Source organism: Coccinella septempunctata, chromosome 5 (genome assembly GCF_907165205.1).
Source record: "Coccinella septempunctata chromosome 5, icCocSept1.1, whole genome shotgun sequence".
NCBI lineage: Eukaryota > Metazoa > Arthropoda > Insecta > Coleoptera > Coccinellidae > Coccinella > Coccinella septempunctata.
Window position 1 is genome coordinate 28,712,195 of NC_058193.1, and position 22,765 is coordinate 28,734,959.

Genomic DNA, 22,765 nt, shown 5'->3' on the forward strand with positions numbered 1-22,765 from the left:
TTTGGTCTGAAATTTATATTCGTAACTTTTACTGATAAAGGTATTTCGTGTATTCATTTTTTGGGAAGATAAATTGCGACTGGATGAAATATTTGAATCTAGACCATTTATCATTTTGCCATTTGAATATTATGTCTTTACAAGGAGTTTGGTGAGCCTGTTTACCTAGTCCTAAGTGAGACCTGCAAAGGTTAAAAAATAAATTCTTAGAAAAATCATTTAATTATGTGTTCATAAGTTTGGTTTGAAAAGTACACATTGTTTAATTGGCCACATTTATAAGAAAGTTGAACAGATCAAGTTTTCGTAGAGCAGTCAAAAATCTTTTGGTTACTAAAATGATAGGGAGATGAAAAATCATTGTGAATTGAATTCACTCATTTTCTTCTCATTTATTTGTCCATAGACTTGTCCCAGTCATGATAAGTAGAGTACGGGATGCATAAATGTTGTAAATGTCTGCCTCCCACCCATCAGTGAAAATTTTTTTTGATATCCAACTTGCCTAAAACAATTTTTTTTTTCAGAGGGAATCAGCTCACAGGGATGCAGATCGTGAGCGAAGGCTTCGCATTGAAAGCGAAACCCGGGCCAAACAGGCCATCCAAGAAGCCACAAGGTGCAGATCTAGACTCAAGCTGCTCACCACTGAATTCGCAAAGTAAGTCTTCCAATCTCGCTTCCAATTCTTTCTTCGGTTACCTTTTCAACTACAAATGAAAAAGTTTGATGGACAGAACCAGATCATGCTTCAATCATACTGCTGTTCTGAGCATTTGATCAGAAAGTTGACGAAACAGAAAGTTCTATCGAATCAATTTTCCCTCCTCAATCTGTTCGGAAGATATTTGGAGAAGTAACAATGCCTAAAGTTCGACAGGAAAGCACCTGAGGCTTCAGAACAAAACAAATATCCATCCCTTGTGGATTTGCCCGACACAAAAGATTTAATTTAACAATATATCGAGATAACAAGTCAAATGCGATCCCCAATTCCTATCTCTTCCTGTTTTTCCGCTAGGGTCTCTGTTGCTATACAACGACAATCATTATTCTTCCAGTGGAAAAAAGCGGAAAGTTTCCATGATAAATGACGTGGGATGAAAAAACATTTGATTCGTGAAAAGTAGACCATCTATCCCTCCCCCAAAAAGAGCTTGTAGTGTGAGATGATGATGTTTATGAAATAAATACTAGGAAATCTGTATAGAAATGCATTCGAATGATTCCATTTGAAAAGGGGTTATTTATGTATTGCATAGTAAGATGTTGAGATAAGAGTGAAATAAGGTTTAATATTGTACGTTTTGATATCTAGGTACTAGATAATTCTGAAAAATCACTTCAGTTGCTACTTAGTTTCGATGAACAGTTCAGCTCAGAGACATTCTGACAGTCAGGCAGCACTTAACCCTTATATCATCGATTCTAAGATGGTATAGAAGTGTCAGGAGGGCGAACTCTTCACTAAGTGATGGCTAGAACATTTCTAATGGGGAGACAATAGACCTAAAGGTCATAATGCAATGAATCTCCCCTTATATCTACAATCAGCTCAGAGATATTCTCTCTACAGAGTCACCTGTTTGTTCAAGCAGAAATCTTCAATCCTCCAATTTTTTTAGACCATCTAACTCAGGTCCCCTTTGTCTGCTTATGCCTGTAACTTCTTGTACGAAACCAATACAGGTCAGAAAGGATTTTTTGCTCCACTCAGACGTTGAATAAAACATAATTTCATTTCAAAACTTTCCTTGGGAACTACCCATTTGTTTCTCTACGTGATATATAATCAGCCCTTCGTTGTTTGTAACATTCAAAAACAGCATAATGATTCCGATCACACCAACCTTGTGAAAATGGTCATCATTATTCCAGCCGTTGTCCCCTGAATATTTATAATATCTCCCCTATCTTCTGTGATGTCCGATATTCTGTTACCAACTGGCCATACATTACAACCCTTCTTTCGCGAAACGCAGACCGAATATGCATTATTTATAACGGACTGTTGAACAAACTTTTATCTCGGTCGAGAAACGTAACGGCTCATGTGAAAGATAAACAGCTTGTCAGTATTTAAAACGGAGGGTTTTATTCAATCATACTCTTCTGTCTATACTTCAGATGATACCCCTGCCACTACCGGCGTATAATGTTCAATACACAATCATGCCCCCCCTCTCACATTGTGTTTACCGGAAATTGTATTTTGTCCCGCCCTTGTAGACATCCCTCAGTCGGCGGTTATGGGAAACAGATAAATAATTCATTTAAGATCCTGTCCAAATGAGAAGTTGATCATCCAGGGATTTAGGGGGAGGGAAGTTGGTATTGGTTTTATTGAGTACGAGGTGTTTCAAGTTGAAATATTCATACAGGGTGAGTCTTTGAGTTGTACATATATTTTAACAGGAGAATAACTTTTCAGCATTTTTTTCCAATTCGGCTCGGTTTAAAAGATATACACACTTTTGAAAATCCTCGAAAAATATGATCATCAGTTATATTTCTTCAGAGGAATTCATCGAATGGACTGATTTTCAGAATAGTTTTTTATTGATGTCAAGAATTTTCTACGAACACAAAATTATTCCCAAATCTTCCAGTTTCTTTATGGCCATTACATACCAAAAAAATATTAGAAATCCAAAGAACCCAACTCTTGAAAGTAAGTTGAACGCTCACTAAACCTGGTTAGTGAGCTTTGAACTTTTCATTTCAACTTTCAAAAAGTAAAATAAATCACAAATGCCAACAATAAGAATTAATTCAGATGCATACCAACCGCTGCCGCTGATATGAATAACAAAAAGTGCTACGATATGAATTGAACTAGCCAATTTGCCATCGTCAGGGCCACAAATGGAGTACGCTCCATCGAAGAAAAGCAGATGCTGACCATGGTTTCGGTCTCATTTGACCTCGTCAAAGCAACATAGTTTTTTCTCCGATGGGGAACGTTTGGATTTGATGGACCCTTATTCAATACTGGCAAGCGCTACTGAGTACTATACAATTACACAGAGCGCCACCCAATATGAAACGATACCCGATTCTTATTATTGTAATCATTGCCTCACTGTTTAGGCAAAACAGTTGTTGATTCTTCTACAAATATCAACAAGATGTGCGTTAATCCTTTCTGGTTGTAAAATGAACTTGTGGTCGATCTGTTTTCAGTTTACTCAAACCTGTATTAAGGTGCCTACAGATTACTCTGACGTGACGTGGGCCCACGTCATAATGCGCATGATTCCAAAATCCAACGAAGGACTTTGCGCGGAAGCGTTCAAATTGTTCTCACGTGACGTGGGATTGCACGTCCAGCGTCACGTCAGACCAGTTTGAACGCTTCCGCGCAAATTCCCATGTTACATTTTTTAATCATGCACATTATGACGTGGACCCACGTCACGTCAGAGTAATCTGTAGGCACCTTTAGAAATGGATTTCTGGAGTTGATAGCTCCGCCATCTTGAAAATTTCATGAAGGTGATTTATGGCTAATTTGTTTTTTTATGGCTTCTATCTTCTGCCAAAAGACTCACTTCTATAGGCATTCTGATTTGTTTTCTTGAGACACTCTAGATATTTGGAGTGTATGGCTTCTAACAAACGACAATTAGCTGACAGATGACAGCGGAAGAAAGAACACAATCAGAATTTTCCAATTAGAAAAACGAGACCCCGATAACCGGACCGAAAAATCCAATCCTGCGTCAAGATAAAGCCCCAATCCAGAGAAGCACCCTTTCCTTAATCCTATTAGCTAAGACGAACCCCCCAAAACTTGGCAGGACACGCAGAAAGATAAACATTGCCTGATCCTCGACTCGGGTATGATGTAAAACCCCCTCAGGGGTATTATTACACTTTTCACTTTTATCTATTGCGAGATTTGCCTTTATTTTGTTTTATAACGTTCTTTACGCCGTTCATAAAGAGTTTTTAGCTGCTTTTTTATGGTCGAGGCTCGCAGCTTTATTCGGCGCTTCGCATTTCGTCGGGTGCTACGTTCTAAGCGAAATTGATGTGGATCTGCCGGTTCACAAGATGGAAAAGATGACTTTACGCAGTGTCAGAACGAGGCGAAATTATGCGTGGTTTGGTTTTTACACAAATTATTTTTTTACCGCTTGCGGTCGTATCTTTCGAACTTTTCTAGAACGAAATGCTGTGTTTATCGGGTTATATTTCAGAAGGTTCCAACGTTCGGAGTGATTGAAGTATGGGAAGATTTTTCATTGTAATATGGCATTTTGAAAATGTTGTTCTTGTATTTCTGGTTGGTGCTCGACTTGACATGTGATGATCCTTAGTTATCAGCTGATTCATATATCGATTTAGGGTCGTTTTGGTGTCAATAATTGAATGAAAGTTTAATCACAGACTTTGCAAAACCACTTCAAATATTTTAATGAAACTTATCATACATGTATACTATGAATCAAAAGGCATTTTTTAATGTATCACTTTCTTCTTAATTTCCACCAGTGGCGTTCGTACGTATTTCGACCTACCTATTTTGGCAGACATTGATGGTACGCCACAGATTTCTCCTGAAATAAAAATTATTTTTGAAATTCCCAATCATTTCTTACCAAAGTTGATCACTTGACTTTTTACAATCCGATTCACGGTTTCCGCTTAAAAAATAGAAACCGTTTCTCTGCATGATTATAACAATATCCTTAATACATACATATGACAATATCATCATGCAGAGACATACGTAGATTCAATTTTTTTAGATGAAACCCGTGCGTCGGACTAAACAAATTCAAGAGATCAAATTTGCTCCTAGTTTAATACAGTCAGTGGCGTGCCACTCACTGTCTAAATAATACAACTCTGTATCATAAATATTGACATTCAATTGGGAAACACCCTGTATATTTAGAGCAGGTCAAATGGAAAATTGAACTCTTCTGATAGGCAAATAAAGAAATAATATTTCTCTAATCTGTCCTTGCGGCTGTATTTTCAAAGGATAAACTTGCCAAGTCGTACATTCAAAGTTTTGCATCAATTATTTATGACGCTGAATATGTGCCTAATTTAAACCATATTTTGGAGGAGAGAGCCCGAAAGGTTAGAAGAATAAAATTGGTCAATTTTTCCGATAGACCGATCAACTCAGTATCACACCAACTTTCTAGAGTAGATGGACTTGAAATATTTGCAAGATTGCAACTTGAACTGAAACAGAATTATGTATATGATTCTCACTAATATGAGTTGTTTAACCACGACACATGTTTGCTATCACAATTGCATCTTAAATTGAATGAGGATGAACTCGTTTTAGTGAAAATCATACAGTTTTCATTATTAATGAAAAAGGCATGAGAAAGTTCAATTCTGGTGTAATATACCCGTTACTATGTCAGAAACCGCGAGAGATCAGAAAATCTAGTTGGGGTACATAAATGAGTTGACTCGAGTGAACATAGCAATTGAGCAATACTATTAGGGATTATAAATCTTTTTGAAGATTCTTTATAATTCACACGTGGACACATTTAATACAAAACGAAAGCATGAAAAGAAAATGAAATTGGAGTAATTAATAATTCTCAGAAGACTGAGAGTACATTACCTTCTGCGTAGAACTAGTTAGCACCAGGATTGAATGAGAAGGCTTTAGAGAGAATTACTTAAATGAGATAATCTGATTGAGAAATATTACAATAATCGAAGTTAATACAATGAGAAGTTAATTCATCAACCTCAACAGAGAGAATATGAGAAGAGGTTCAGAAAACTCTGAAAGTTCTAGAGTGGGGCTTCTGAGTCGGTCAATCAGCTGTTTTCGAAGTACCATAGAGGTATAATTAAAACACTTTATGATAGAGCTAATTTAATTTCATCTACACCCGAAATTAGAAATAATGAAGTTGACTTCATTAAACATTTTCTTAGGGATAATCAATACCCAAAAAATTTTATTGAGAAAACAATATTAAATTTAGAGAGAAAAATGACTAACCAAAATCGTAATAATGATCAGGAACAACCAACAAACCGTCAAGAACAACCAAATTTGTTGAATGTAATTCCTTATGTTAATGGCCTTTCAGAAAAAATAAGAAGAATCGGTTCGAAGTTCAACATACGAACTGTTTTTAAAACGCAAAATGATTTAAGATCTATATTAACAAAAACTAAACCTTTGAACGAAAAACAAAAATCAAAAAATTGTATTTACAACATACCCTGTATTTGTGGTAAAACTTATACAGGTGAAACGTCCAGACCTTTAGAAATAAGAAAACGCGAACATAAAAATAATTTTAAAAATAGAGAAATTAATCGATCGCAAATCGCAGATCACATTTGTTCTAATACGGGAGACCACATGATGGATTGGGACAACACAAAAATTTTAATGACAGAACCAGACCATTATAAACGAAAAATTAAAGAGTCTACGTGTATTCTATTAGATCAGGATAATAATTTGGCAAATTGTTCGGTAGGAATAGATCATATTTGGATCAATTTATTAAAGAAGGAACTGTCATCCGGTAATTTCAAAATTAAATGAATCAACGTTTCTGTGCAGTCTCTGTTTCTGTGTGTTGACAATTAATGTCAGACAAAAAGCGACAATTCCAGAAGATTTTCAAAAGTAGATTTTTTCGTCTGATGAAGGAGTCTGATATAGACTCCGAAACGTTACGAAGAATTATAATTTCAACGTTATTTATTTTGAGTTCATTGTCAGGCAACAATTTTTTCTAGTTAATTTGCTCCTGACAAATTAGTGCAAGAATTTACGCAGGAGCAAATCGTTGATTTCATTTTTAATTGATTTTGTTTCAGAGATTGGGAGTGAAAGCCCTAAAAGGTTTGTGAAGAGATGCAAAATCCTCCCAAAATAAATTTCAATCGATACCATAGAGTTAGCCTATAGTTAAGTTAAGTTGACATTTGCAACTAGGCAGTAGCGTAGACAAGAGCAAGCTCGGTAGGGGCATCGCTCAATTTTCAACACTGTTACTTTGGGGCTCAGCGATTTTACTATTTCGTTCTGGAAATTGGAAGCTATGAAGGAAATCATAACAAGATGAAATTGTGTGGGTCGCTTCACAATATTTTTGTCAATAACATCTTATTTTCACTTAAACATCCAGTATACCAGTGTCGGCTAAACAGCCGGTCTGCTGTAAATTATTTTTCATATTTCAAATTCTCCACAAGCATTCTTCTATGTTGCTACATCAAAGTTCCTCCTTTAACTTCTCGGCACCTTCTGACAACAGAACACTTCTTCGTTTTTTTATATTTAGAGTCATTCGGGGTAACTGAGCGCAGTGGGTAAGTGTGCGAAGTGCGTATATCTCGACTATGCAATGTATGAAAGAGGGGTTCATTTGGGTGAAGCAAGGGCGCAGAATCGCCATATTAGTTTTTCATAGGAGTGCGCCGTGCCACGTTTCTTTAACTTTTTATTTTCAATCAATCAAATTTACTAGTTTTCTTGTTAATTTTTAGCATCTCTGCACATTCTTCCAGGTCCAAGTTCCGAGTCTCTCAGTGTTAAACAATATTTTATTCGATCATGGGCATATTAATCTAAATATATAATGAAAAATTTTAGGTTCTCTTAGCTGCTCAACTCTATAAGAACGTCAATTCAAATTTGGGCTTACTGGGGAAAGTGTGCGCGAGTAAGTGTGCGCATAGATTCATTATATGGGCATTAGTTCAGTGAGGAATAAATTATGACATTGTTGATTTTCTTGGTTAAGACTCGATCAATATTGTCCTATTTGTTCAGAAAAATATGAAGAGCCACCAACAGGGGAATGTATCAAGTGTTGTGTTCACCAAGAATTGTGGCACGAACAATAATACACTGCTTGTAAGAAGGCGCTTTTGTATTGACAATAAACAGCATTTCTCTAATAGTGTAACATTTTGATGACATTATTTTGTAATTCGTTTTGATTGTGTGGTTCACTAAGCACTGCGTTCACTTAACCACCCCGTGAGGGTGCGCACACTTACCCGCAATACGGGGCATGTGAACGCACTCCGACTTTCTCTATTAAATTCTTTTTTGCGGAAAGAAAACGTTTTTGTTTGTTTGCTTTTTGATGTTTTCTTATAGATTAAAAAATTCCCTATCTTATGAATATGTTTTAATTTTCCTAGCTTCAACATTTGAAACAGGGTAAGGCTTGAAAGGCAAAAGGGCGCACAGTTGCCCCGAATGACTCTGTTGTCTTTAGTGCGAACGCTGCATCAAATTTGGTCATGAAAAAATTGTTCAATTAACAAGGAAGAGACACTGACTCGAATCCTCCGGTATGACGATCGATTCGATTCTGTTCCACCAGTTTCAATCAACTCGACGAGAATCAATTCACTTCTATTCATTAAACAAATCGAAAAATCTGCGTTTCAGAATTATCTTTCAGGTACAATGCCCCATTTCGATCCTATCGTCAGTTTTTATGCCAATTCACCTCCGCTCCACAATGCCGGACTTGGTTCTCTCTTTCCGGACCCGTAACGCGATTCCGGGAACGTCGCCTAAACGGAATCGAGTTACCGGACAACGATGCCATTCCGTCCTGATTGTGACAATAAAACGAGCGATCTGCACGTCGAAAATGGAAATTTCTGCGAAAGGACACCCGTAAAACAAATTCGGAATCATTGGGTACGTCCGCGCTCTGTCTCATTTTCGCCGGCGCTCTTGTTGCTGATTTAATATTTGAAATTTTTCCGTGACGGAATTGGTTTCGTAGTCGGGAATTAGAAGGATCGGGAGAGGCACGAAAGTTTGATTTGATCCCGAACGAAGTTAGAGAGGGATCTCGATCCTGTTTCTGATTCATATCGTGTCGGTTCTTGTCGTAGGAAAAACGGTTTTTCCTCTCATGCTAATGTTGGATAGTTTCTTCGAAGGCTCATTTAGAAAACTTCCGAAATACAGTATTAAACCGATGCACAGTGGTCCGAAATCCCGAAAAGCTGGCCAAAAGTCAAAAACGTTTTCGATTCGGGTGGAAGTCTATATTTAGGGATTTTCGGTGTCGCTGATTACGAATTTGAAGACAAAAAGTGGAAACACAAAATGGCGGATCCAAAATGGCGGAAGTTTTAACGAAAACTTACTCAATTCGGATAAAGGTCTGTACTCGGGGGTTTTTGAGGTCGCTAATTACGAATTCGAACTCGAAATGTAGAAAAAAAATGGTGGATCCAATATGGCGGAAAGTCTTTTCGGAATCGTATTCAATTCGGGTAAAAGTTTGTACTCAGGGGTTTTCCGGGACGCTGATTAAGAATTCGAAATCAAAATGTGAACAAAATCAAAAAATAAAAAAAAATTTACAATCGCCATTTTTTTTATTTACGGGGTTGGGGGGTGTGTGGGGTGGTGAGGATAGAATTAAAATATCGAAGTAACACCTGACACGAATTTTCGTTTATTTATTTGGAATCGATTAGTCGTCTTATTCAAAAGAAAAAAAAAACATATCCCAAATAAGAACCAACCTAGGCACACATCATCGCGTAAACACTATCCCCAAAATCAAAGTTGCAGTCAGAAGCAGCCAATTTTTGGATATGTTTTGATGAGATATCTAAGCAACAGTTTACATTCAGTTTCAGAGTGGGGTTCGTTGGGGGTTTTGACTTATGGCTTTTTCTAACACGACTTTTCAGAAAGTAAAAAAAAAAATACCACTACTTTCATTGATGATTTTACACTTCATACATCTGTTACAATAATTTCGAGCAAAACATTCAAAATCTACCTTTTTTACAGAGAACAATCCATTTTACAGGATCAAAATCCGTTCACTTTTCGCTATTCTACACGTGTCTAAACTTTGTCCTATTTTAGACGCGCGATGAGCGAACGATTTACATGCTTAACTCTCTTGAATGGTAAGCGATTCCAAGCCAGATAGGGACGTTTTCGCTTTCTTAATGGTTATAATACATACTAGGGATACTACCAAAACTATTCCAATCAGTGAAAGTCCCTAGAAAAAAACATTTTTTTTGGACTTTTGGCCAGCTTTTCGGGATTTCGGACCACTGTGCGATGATTCAACACACTATGAAACTGCAAAAAAAAATACGAGTATAAGTATAGAAATTGGCCCTCCATTCCAAATCAATCATTTTGTTAATTTTGACATGTAAAGTGACACTGAAGCAGTATACAGGGTTTAACAGTAGATTATTGAGGCCAAAAGAAACAAATCCAATATATCGACACAAGGAACCAAATGAAAAACTTATTAATTCATTCATTCACTGCTATATCCCGTTACCGAGAATAAATCTACAAAAAGACTAACAACAAAACTACCTCGTGCGATCAAACTTTATTCCGCTTTATTCTTCTCGAGTCTCTGTTATAAGTGTGGACCAAAGACCTCCACTGTGATCTGTCTAACGCTAATCGTTCCCAGTTATGATTGGCATTAACTGATTTTAGGGATTGATGCAGTAGAGTCATTCGGGGCAACTGTGCGCACTTTTGCCTTTCAAGCCATACCCTGTTTCAAATGTTGAAGCTAGGAAGATTAAAACATATTCATAAGAAAGAGAATTTTCTAATCTATAAAAAAACATCAAAAAGCCAACAAACAAAAACGTTTTCTTTCCGCCAAAAGAAATTTAAATGCCCCGTATTGCGGGTAAGTGTGCGCACCCTCACGGGGTAAATGAACGCAGTGCTCAGTGAACCACACCATCAAAACAAATTACAAAATATGTCATCAAAATGTTACAATATTAAAGAAATGCTGTTTATTGTCAATACAAAAGCGCCTTTTATAAGCACTGCATTATTGTTCGTGCCACAATTCCTGGTGAACACAACACTTGATACATTCCCCTGTTGGTGGCTCTTCATATTTTTCCGAAGAAATAGGACAATATTGATCGAGTCTTAACCAAGAAAATCAACAATGTTATAATTTATTACTCACTGAACTAATGCCCATATAATGAATCTATGCGCACACTTACCCGCGCACACTTTCCCCAGTAAGCCAAAATTTGAATTTACGTTCTTATAGAGTTGAGCAGCTAAGAGAACCTAAAATTTTTTATTATATATTTAGATTAATATGCCCATGATCGAAAAAAATATTGTTTAACACTGTCGGACTCGGAACTTGGACCTGGCAGAATTTGCAGAGATGCTGAAAATTAACAAGAAAACTAGTGAATTTGATTGATTGCAAATAAAAAGTTAACGAAACGTCGCACGGCGCACTCCTATGAAAAACTAATCTGGGGATTCTGCGCCCTTGCTTCACCCAAATGAACCCCTCTTTCATACATTGCATAGTCGAGATATACGCCCTGCGCACACTTACCCACAGCGCTCAGTTACCCCGAATGATTCTATATCCTTAAACAGCTTATACTGGCCTCCTGGTTTCCGAGCTACCTCTGTGAAGCTATTTTGGGCTTGTATCTTGCATCCTCAGAATGTGGCCGCTCTATCTGAGTCGGGCCCTCGTTACTTGAGTCTCAATTCTTATACAACTCGCGCGCTGCAAGACTTCTGCATTTGAAACGTTGTGGAACCATCTGTTGTGCATTATTCGTCTTAAATGACGTTGCGTTTGTTCAAGCTGTTTAATGTGTCACCTGTAGGGTGTCCAGCTTTCGCTTCCGCAAAGAAGCATTGGGAGGACCACTGCTTTTTAAACAGCTATCTTGGTCTTCAGATTTATGTCGTGATTTTGAAATACTCTGTCTTTTAGCTTCCAGAATGCCCGTGATTCCGAATTGATACGGTTGTGTATTTCCGTGTCTAGGTCAACTCTAGTGTTTATAAAGATTCCCAAGTATTCGAACTGCTCGACCTGTTCTAGAGTTTCATCCTCCAGGCTGAAAAACTTATTATCCTTTCAGCGACGTTTCGGAAATTTTCATTTCCTTCAGGCTACAAAAATTGGAAAATTAGACTGTGATATATATGTGTATCTTTCGCTCATTGTTATTCGCCTCAAGATTTTCTCTTGTTGTTGTTAAAATTTCGATGTGCTTTCTCAGTTTTTTTGAGCCTTATTCTCTATGTAGCTAATGTATTTTTCATATTTGTAGTTAATATTCTGTTGTGGTGAGTTGTCGTTTTTGCTATATTGCATATTTTGTTGTGATAGTTTTATGTCAAATTTTATCATTTCCTCATTATGTTGAGGCTTTTATCATTTTCTCCTTGCATGAAAATACTTGTTTTTATGACAATATTTTTTCTTTTATTGTCGAAGTTTGTATTACTTATGACTCTTCCTGAATGCCTGTGAGTGATTTTGTTTTCCAATTTTTGGTAGCCTGAAGAGGAAAATAAAAGTTTTGGAAACGTCGCTGAAAGGATAGTAAGTTTTTCATTTGGTTTGTTGTGCCGATATAGTTATATTTTGGTTCTATCTCACATACAGTTTTATGGAATGAAATGAATTTCGGAATATAGTTTTTCATTTATTTGATGAATCTTTTTCGAACACAAAATATCACCCACGTCTTCCAGTTTTCTCGTTATGACTATTACTTTCCATAAAAATACCAAAAATTCAAAGAACCCAATTCTTGAAACTAGAAAGCTACCTAATGAATATTTGAACGTTTTGTACCATAAAAGTATTCTCCTTATTTTCTCGTAAAATGCGCCTTTTTCGAGTATTTTGATGTTCAAAAATTAAAAAGAATCTGTGAAATTTGAAAAATTGGGTACTTTGGCTGAATACAGTCTGTTTGAGAGATCCACAGATGTGTAATGTCACAGATTCAGCTAGTTATTCTGAAGGTAATTTTGTTTTTCCAGGGGTGGCACAGCTCATAATGAAAACTTAAAATGGCTATATATTTTTACCAGGACCGAATCGGTAAAAATGGTATAGGAGAAAAGTGTTTCTTTTGACCTCAATCTACTGTTAAAATATTCGTACGAGTCAAAGACTCACCCTGTATATATCGATTGATATTACTTTTGTCTTAATAACAATCTGCAACATAAACATTTGAAATGGTACTAATGAAATTCGTCCAAGAATGAGAGACTCTCCAACATGTTGTCTTATTAATTGTGCAATTGAGCGACTATGCTACAGAATTAGAGAACCGATTTTCACAAAAATAATGAAAAAAATCTCTAGAGAAACATCCCTCTGTAATCGTTTTGGAAGTTCACGCGCTTCTCTCTCATTTCTTCTTCTCCATCTGTTTCTATCCAGCTCCTGAACCCTGGAATACTTGTTAATTTCCGTCCATGTCACGTTGACATTTGATACATACGGAGAAACAGTGGAAACCGGCATTCTTGGAGGGTGAAATGAGCACAGCGCGGAGTATCAGCGGCCATTGTTCGGGAAAACACCCCATACCTTGCTGTCTGTAGACGGTACATTCTAATTAATGATTAGGATCTAACTGTGGAACCAGACGCCTGACAGGTGACGGATAATTTAGCGGAAATTCTACCCCTTTTGTTTCAACACAAATAGGGCCCTCTTTTGAACTGAGAGAATGAGAGATCGTAACGAATACAATCGAAATTGTGCCTGTGCGAAGTGCAACTGACAGAAAATGATGACCACTGAGAATGTTTGTGGCTAAAAATAACCAAGTGTTGAATCTGTACTTGCATCTCGTGTACCTACATGGGGCTTAAGACTTCACCAGCTCCTCTGATCTCAAGTAATGACCCAGAATCATTCCGTGAAACATCAGCGTCTCTGTCAAAAGGGATATTGCGATTATATTTTTTGTCGGATCAGTATTTTAGGAAATAAATCATTTTTAGTGTGAAATTTCGAAAAATTGGTCAAATTTGAGCAGCTGCAGCAGCCAGAAAATGAGAATTAGACAAATACTGATTTTCCAAAGAAAGATTGATCCTTTGCGAATGGAAAATTTTAATTTTCATTCATCTACCGCGAATACTTTCGATTTTTCGATTTTTTTCCGCGAATGTCCAAAATTTCTAACATTACATCGATCATAACTTGAAAAATAAATTTTTAAAAAAATATCTGTTTGCATATTCCTTATCTAAGCCCTCGAATTAGTCGACAGTATATCTTTGGTTTCGATCGGAGACCAAAAATATTTTTCAAAAAATCGCAAATTTTTCTTATATGGAGAATTTGAAAAATTTTCGATTTTGCCAATTTCCACCAAAATTGGAGTATTTACTAAATCGAAAGCGTACATCACAAAGATACAAACAGAATTTTGCTGAAAGGATTAGTTCTCAAGTTATGGTCGATGGAAAATTTGAAATTTTGGGCCTTCCCGGAAAAATCATAAAATCTAAACTGCTCGCGGTAGGTGAATGAAAGTTGGATTTTTCTATTAGCAAAGGATCAATCTGTCATAAAAAAAAATGTCCCAGCATATGTCCAGTGACTTTCTTCTGGCTGCTATAAGTGCTATAATAGCTCTTCAAAGTTGACCAATTTTTTTGAAAATTTTCCCTAAAATTTATTTATTTCCTAAAATACTGATACTAGGAAAAATCGTGATCCGAAAAAAAAATCATTTATTCAGCTTTTTGACCAGGGTCATTTTACTGACTAATTCGAGGTCGTAGATCACGAATATGCAAGTAGATTGTTTCTAGGATCAGTATTTTGGGAAATAAGTCACTATGCAGTTTTTACTTTTCAAATAGAATAAAAAAATTAGACCCTGGCTAGCCAAGAATCGGTCAAATACTTTATAATCCCTCGTGAACAGTTTAACGTTTCCTTTCTGCAACGCAAGTTAGTGGTTTGTAATTTAAGTAACAAAAAACTCGAAATTATAACTTCCAAACTGCTATGGTCATGCAAAAATATTGTATTTATGTAAATTCATTATAGCAGAATAAGATTCAGATTTCGAAAAACTATCAAGAACATAGTCGAAGATGTGATTTTTGTATTTTTCTTTCATCAATTTTTTACCTTCGAAATGAATAAACCGAGGAAAAGATTTGAAAGGAGATTTTGCGGATTTTACTCAGTCTTTGTATCATATTTTCATATAGTAGTTTTTAAAAAAACCTAGAGAATTTGGTTGGTTTCATCTTTTTCTTGAAATTTACTCGTCTCAAAAAGTGAACTGCGAATTTTCTTTTTCGAGCTTCCAAAGTATTGAGTTGCAAAATGGCGAATGCGCAAATTATTTGTAAGGTAGTTCTTCAAGCTTGACGAAGATTCAAGGGACCCTCTGTATGTAATTCATAGTATTTTAGTTATTCTTATTCATTACGGTGTTCCATCACTAATCTTTTTTATCATTGCCCATTATAGTCGATGCTATATCGTAAAATATAGATTCCCTTCTAAAAACTGAGTGTTGGGATGACTCACACTGCGGATTTATCGAAGAAAAAGGGGTTGATAAACTGCCAATGGCAGATGGTCGGGCACTTCATAATCCAGCAGCCGCGATATACGGACTCGATATATTTCAGCTCATCGCCAGCAGGAAATTGTTAAAAATTTATGCGCCAGAGTATCGAGACCGGCGTAAAACGTTCTTATCCAGCCAATATTGGTATGATTTACGTCGTATACCTATCATAAAATAACATCGGGGGGAGTAGGTTCGACAGTTTAGCATCATACCGCCGCTCTTTTCAGTTGGAAATCCTGCCCGCCTCCACGGGCCCGAATATATTTTGTTATTATCTGGGAGATCTACCACTCCCAATAGTTATGGTTTACAATCGGTTCGGAAAATTGGAATTCGGTGGAGAAAATTGAATTTTGTCGGATATCAGTTGGTCGAATTGAATGTTCGTGAAACTAAGTTATTTCTATTTTATTCTATCGTTTGAATTATGTTGGCTCTACCAGCGTTTGATATCTGGGAAAAGGTGGATGAAACATATACATATATATGTATTTGATGTTACATAATTTTTTTATAACTCTTTGGTTCATTGTATATTGCACGTGGAAAAATGGGATGAAAACTTTTTATGAACCTATATCCGAGAAGGCTCCGTTTTTTAGATAGAGGCTGTTGAAGTGAATGCTCCAGTCACTGCTCCAGCCAGGTTATTTTGAATTTTTTCCGAAACTAGTTGAGGAAAGTCGGTGGAATGACCCTACGGTCATATACACGTACGGAAGATTTAAATTTTTTTTTTCGAACGTACCCGATTTTCAGAGGATATGTTAATTGGACCCAAAGAAAGCTACTCTTCAAGAGACTGACAATTCAGACGTAACGTAAGGTCACAGTGATCATTTGAAAATGCGAAAAAAAATTAGTCATGTATCTACTCGTACATACCTACTCGAGCGTGTCAGATTTTTATAGAAATGATTAATCTCGGTGTTGCAGACGTGTTGAATCATTAATCTGACACTTACCAGTTGGGTCTTCTCAATCTGATAGTTTGAAGATGCTGAAAATGCATTTTTTCGAAATATCTCCCTTCCTGAACCTCTGATCGTTTTTGTATTCATCATGAAAGTTGTAGATAATAAAATTCTATACAACTTTTGTCTGAAGCAATTTTAAATACAGTCAACCGTTTTCGAGCTAGAAGGTGATAACAGCGAGGAGCTTCGCCATACATGTGAAAGGGCAAGGTCATTGTAGTTTCCCAGTCTGATGTACGTTCATCGTCATCTATCTCAAAAACGTGTGAAAATAAAGAAAAAATTTTCGGACGAAATTTGTAGAAAATTTTATGCATGCCCTACAACTTTTATAACGAATGCGAAAACGATTTGAAGCCCAGGAGAGGAGATAATTAAAAAAAACTGATTTTTGTGAACTTCATGGCAAATTTTTATTGTTTCGCCTTGCTGAAACTATCAGATTATGTTTTCTTCCTTATTATTGAACCATGAGCATCAAAATAAGAAGAAAAGCCACTGCGCTCGCGAATGTACAAGTGACGTTTTTCTTTGCAAGTTTGAGGTCCTCCCACACATTTTCGTCAGGCTTAAATTGTCAGATTAAGAAAATTCATTCTTTTCAACATGTATTCAAACACATATATTTCAATTTGACACGCTCGGTATGTACAATGATATTTTCTTTACTATTATGACAGACTGTCCTAGACAGTTTCCCCTATATACAGTGTCCAAGATATGTCCCCTTATATTACTCTGACATGCTCGTGTAAATTCCGAATTTCTCTCTTGGGCTCCCCAACTAAAAACTTGACTTCATAATCGATTATCGACAGCTTTTCATAATATTTTGGTAAATTCGGGTGAACAGCAATTTCTATATATGTACTGTAAAAATTCTGAGTAATGTGCACTAAAATAACACTGAAAATTATGAATTTTTCAAAAAATACCCGATTTGCATTCAGAGTAGTTTCTTACCTATCCAATGGTCATTTTTACTTTTTAACTGACTGACTAACTAAGTTCGTAACTCAAGCTATAGTCTAAAAATGGCATATTTTGGTAGTTGAAGTAAGATGTTGTCGCTTTGATCAGTTCTAGAACCAATCAATGTTATTTCTTCCACCTAAGATGGAATTCGACAAATATAATCAGTTATAATAATTTATGTCATTATTCAATCGGTACCTATATTTCAGTTAGGAAATTCTGAAACACTGAGATGAATATTCACGGTGCTCGTCCTCGTTCGTTAAGGCTTTCTTCTTGATGTTACCATAACAGTTTCCCCCCCTACTTAGCTTTCAGAAGTTTCCCTATAATTCGACCCGATACCTTAGAACGCACAAGTTTGAAACTTTGCAGTACCACGAACGTATGAATATGAAAATAGAATGTCTCTATACGCTTGTGTTAATGGCAACCCCATGTCAGCATCCCTCGATGGCTGAAGCGGTAGATACCAACCCCATTCGATTATTCAAAATGGCGTAGAACTTAATGCAAATTTAGGTAATTAGTGTGGGAACTTCACCAAATTGCGATAACTTTAGTTTTTCTGGTTTTGTGGAGGTTTAATTAAATGAGAGGCAGTTAGTGGCGTGGTTGTTGGGATTGCGACGCTGATTTAATCAGATGTGAATTGTTGGCGGGGGTTGATGTAACTGAACGTAATTTCTTCCTTGAATTGTTTATGTTCCCAAAATCAAAATATGTAGGTACCTATTGATGACATCAACGCTTTGTGAAACTGTATAACGTAATTTCATATGGACAGAACAAGTTACAAACAGATTCAATATCAATTTCTTCAATTGAAGTAGGTTACAAGAATCCAAACCATCTGAGGTAATCGGAAAAATCCTGGTTGAAAATTTTAACCGAATTTTCCAACCTCAAAGACATGAATCTTGAATGAATCTCAATATGCTTAATTCTCCACAAATATTGACTTTTGTGGCCAATACTTGAATGAAATCTGAACCTGAAACAAAGAATGAGTTGCAGGTTTCAGAGTTCTCTTTAATTGCAATCATTGCTGGAAATGTCCTCCTCTTTGCTCCAAGCACTTCTCAAATCTTCTGAGAGATTCGAAAACGCTATTTAAAATGAAACGATCATCGTTAATTGGATGGTTTTTTCCAATGATTCTAGTCTTCAGTTTGTCTAAATTAGAAAAAGGTATTTATAAATAGAATTCCTCAAATGAATGTCACACTATATTTTGTAAATTCCTTGATTTCTAATCAGTTCAAAAGTGCTTTAAGGGGAAGAAGTACATACGATTCGAGATCAAGACGATCGACATTGGTTGCTTTACGGATGCTACCCCAAATACGGAAAATGTGTCACATCTTTGAGCTATAGCCTGAATTACGTACTGAGTCAGTTGAAAAGTAGAAATTACCACGTGAGAGGTAATATTAGGAATATTGAATAATTTTCAGTTATTCCTGTATTTCAGCGTAATTTCGGCATATATGGCTATGAAAATCTTTGCAATAATAATAAAGAATTGAATCGCAGATGTCACTCCGTCGTTATTTTTATCTAAATATGTCGAAAAACCGTAGAAAAATGATTGTGAAAACAAGTTTTATCGACACTAAAGTTCAAGTTTTTTTTTCTCATAAAAAAATTACTAAATTGGAAAAAAGAGACGAGGTGACATCAAGACGTCCTTTAGCTTCAATTTAAAAACAAAATCAAAGCTTCACGTTGGAAATTGAAAGCTTAAATTAGGTACTAGTGAATGCCGTTTTTGAATGGAGATTCTTGAGGTATTACTTCCCCTTAAGTACTGAATGAAACATGTTAAGTATAACAACCCTAACATCCTCAAAAACTCCGCACGTGAACGAATTATCGATCCGGCATGAGTCAATTTATTTTCCGCTCATTGCAAGTCACAAACCCACCCCCTCGGAGACCATCAAGTCTACTAAAGCTTTTCCTCATTGATTTGACCGTATTGTTGAATATTTACAAGGGCGGTGAGCCCTTCCTTCTTCTGTTACGCACAAAGTAGAATGGCAAATATTTAAATCCGACATTTAAATTCTTTCTTATCTTATTAGGGATGTTTGTATACGATCTGGTAGTGGAGTTTTCAGGAAGGTCCGGAAATTTGTATACGTTCTCCAGTTCTGTTTGCCTTTCCATCTAACGATGGCGTAGGGCTAAATTTATTTACTTTTCTGCGTCAACTAAACTCGAGATTTAAGGTGTAGGTCTGTCACTAGGGGGTGGAGGATGTGGGGAATTTAATCCTGCCATAAGATTGTGTAAAGTTGGCGAAATTACCGTGCAAACAATACTATCTGCTTACACTTTCAGGGCAAGACCTGGTAAATTGATACTGGAGTTGGTGGTGAAGCTTGAATATTTTTATTCCTTTCTGTTTCCTTTATTCAGTAGCCAATTACCGTCACTCATTTCCATTGAAGAATATTTGGTTTCATACAACAACTATGAAATGGCCTATTACTCAAGCTTTAAACCAACTACTTTGACTCATACATATATTTTAACAGTAGATTCTTGGGGTCAAAAGAAACATTAAACATTTTTTTCCCGTATCATTTTTTCCGAATCGGCACAGTTTAAAAGATACAGGATATATTTTCAGTTCTATTTCACAAACGGTTCTATCGAATGAAATGAATTTCAGAATAGGTAGATATATCTAGTTTTTCATTTATTCGATTAATATTTATCGAACACAAGATATCGCCCACGTCTCCCAGTTTTCTCATTATGACCATTACCTACCATAGAAATGCCAAAAATTAAACTTTTTGTAAAATAAAATTATTCTTCATATTTTCTCGTATAATGCGCCGTTTTCGAATAATTTGATGTTCAAAAATCAAAAAGTATCTTTGAAATTTTAAAAATTGGGTACTTTGTCTGTATACTACTCTCTTTCAAAGATCCACAGATGTATACTGTCACAGATTTAGCTAGTTATTCTGAAGGTAATTTTGTTTTTCCAGGAGTGGCACAAGTCAACTTAAAATGGCTATATTTTTTATCAGGGCTGTATCGGAAAAAAATTGTATGGAATATACTGTTGAAATATTTGTATGAGTCAAAAACTCACCCTGTATTATTCGAGATAGCTGAAAAAGCATTGCATGGGGGTAAAAATCATTGAATTCCTTCATTTTCCTCATTTCTTAATGTATAGGGAAACGAATTTCATCGATACCTAGCAAGGTACTGTTGAAAAGACCCAAACTCAAATCCCTGAATAAATAATAGTTATCAACTTATGCTATGAAAATTGTGTTCAGAACTTTTTTCGAAATTCAATTTTTTTCGTTATTCAATTTTTTATTAAACCAAATATCAGGGGTTTTCTTATGATCGAATTCTGAGTTAAAAAGAAAAGTCTATTTTCAAGGGTGAGACGGGGCTTCTTTATGCAAAAATCAAAATTTAGTGTCTAGAATTGGTGACCAGATTTCGTTGCATTAATTTGGAGACACCGAAATTAGCCGGGGAAATATTTTTCATGAAAAATTTCAGTTTTTCCACATTATTGATCTCACCAACTGGATTTTTTTCATCAAATTCATTAAATACAGACGCTTATCTCTGTTTATAATCAAGTTTTCGTGCTTTCGCAGATGAGCTGATGGTAGGCGTTGTTCGTACGAACAAAAAACCGAATTGGGGAGAAAATCATTAATCAACTTGCTCAGAATAACGGCCTCTCCTTAAAATCAATGAGATGTAGCACGCATCGGCATGTTTTCGTGGTAAAAAAAATTTTGTGCAGTTATAGGAGGAGGGTTCTGATTTAGATTTTATTATTTTGCCGATCTATACGTAGGTATACGGTCCTTAGAGGTTTTCTTGAAGACATATATTCACTTAGTTTAATGTCCACTCTGTTACGAGCATAGTTGAAAGCTTTTTAGAATATAGTGGTATAAATCTGAATGTTTGTTGAACCGAAATATGAAATTTCTGGGAAAGTTCATGTGATAATAAAAATTTAACTATGGCAGTATTACATTTTTATAGCTCTGTTTATCGAATCAGATTACAACATTATTTTTGAGGAATATACATTCAAGGGTTATTTTTTAATATGTCGGCCATTCCATATAATCTCATAACGCTCCCCTAAAACTCCATCCTTAAGACATTCCCGAAACCATTTCTTATTCAGCAGGAAGCTCATATGCTGCCTTAAAAATGCCATAAATACTTCAAATATTCTCATTGAATACGCCTATCACAAAATATTTATGGTGAAGGTTCATTTACGATCCCCTGCTATAACAAAGGACCCAGATGCATATAAACTTCCAACCCCCCTCTGCTCTTACCAAGTAAGCACCTCAGCCATTGCGTAAGTTACAACTTAATTGAAGGTCATAACAAGTCCCTCAATAATAAAACAAAATGTCAGGATTAAGAGCCAATTGCTTGAGACTGTACCATATGTATCCCTCCAATTTGGGCAACGTATTAAGGGGAAATTCTGTTGAAACCTGAAGGAGTATAGAGCTGGATTTCCTTAGGGCTTGCGCCATAATACATTGAACAGACTAAGATCAAAACATGACATCGATCCTCGTCAACTAGACGGTGAAATTCTGAAGGATAATATATATTTCTTGGTTGCTTCTGATAGATGCAATCATCTCTGGTAATTTTTATCTAAATTCGATACAAACTACTGACTAGTGATGGAGGTTATATCTAATTGTGTAAAGGTACAAGTTAAAAACTACACTGCGCAAAAAAACTAACGCACATTATGGAAATCTCAAATTTATTCTACAACTGAAGGTGTTCTCAATGATAATTTTATTTTTATCAGAATTATGCATGCATATGTTATCCACTTTCAACGGTTTTCTTCAACAGATGTTTTTTCCCAGCAGGAGTAAAAAAAGATGATATTATCAGATTTTGAATGTATTGGCTCCATTCTAAAATCAGTTGTTCTCGATCAATCCTAGTAATCAATAGTTTTTCTTTCGTTTGATTTTCTACACTCGATCGCTATGCAACGCGAAACACGCAATTTGACCCAAGAGGAATGTGCCCAAGCGGTAGTTTTGCGAGAAGAAGGGTGGACATACAAAAGAATTGCAGAAAGGTTTGGAGTTTCCCATACAAGTGTGTCCAGAATGTTGCAGCGATTCAGGGAGACAGGTATGAATGTCCGAAGACCAGGACAGGGTAGACCACGGGTAACAACTGCCATTCAAGAACGTTACTTGAAAGTTTCTTCGTTGAGACAACGGTTTGCAACCGCTCGCCTCCTTCAAATTCAGTTTGAGCAAACTCATGAGGTGCAAATTAGCACTCAGACAATAAGAAATCGACCCAGAGAATATGATTTAAGGCCTCGTGTCGCGGCAAGAGGCCCAGCTCTTACCCTATCCCGT

General features: G+C 36.2%; 1 protein-coding gene across 4 annotated transcripts in view; it reads left to right on the top strand.

The window, feature by feature from the left end:
• Nucleotides 1-22,765, top strand: part of LOC123313336 — a 245,690-nt gene that overhangs the window by 183,574 nt on the left and 39,351 nt on the right. For all 4 annotated transcript variants that reach the window (XM_044898185.1, XM_044898186.1, XM_044898188.1 and 1 more), the window contains exon 5: nt 528-661. In XM_044898185.1, coding sequence (XP_044754120.1) covers nt 528-661 — 134 coding nt within the window. The remainder of the gene's footprint in view (nt 1-527; nt 662-22,765) is intronic.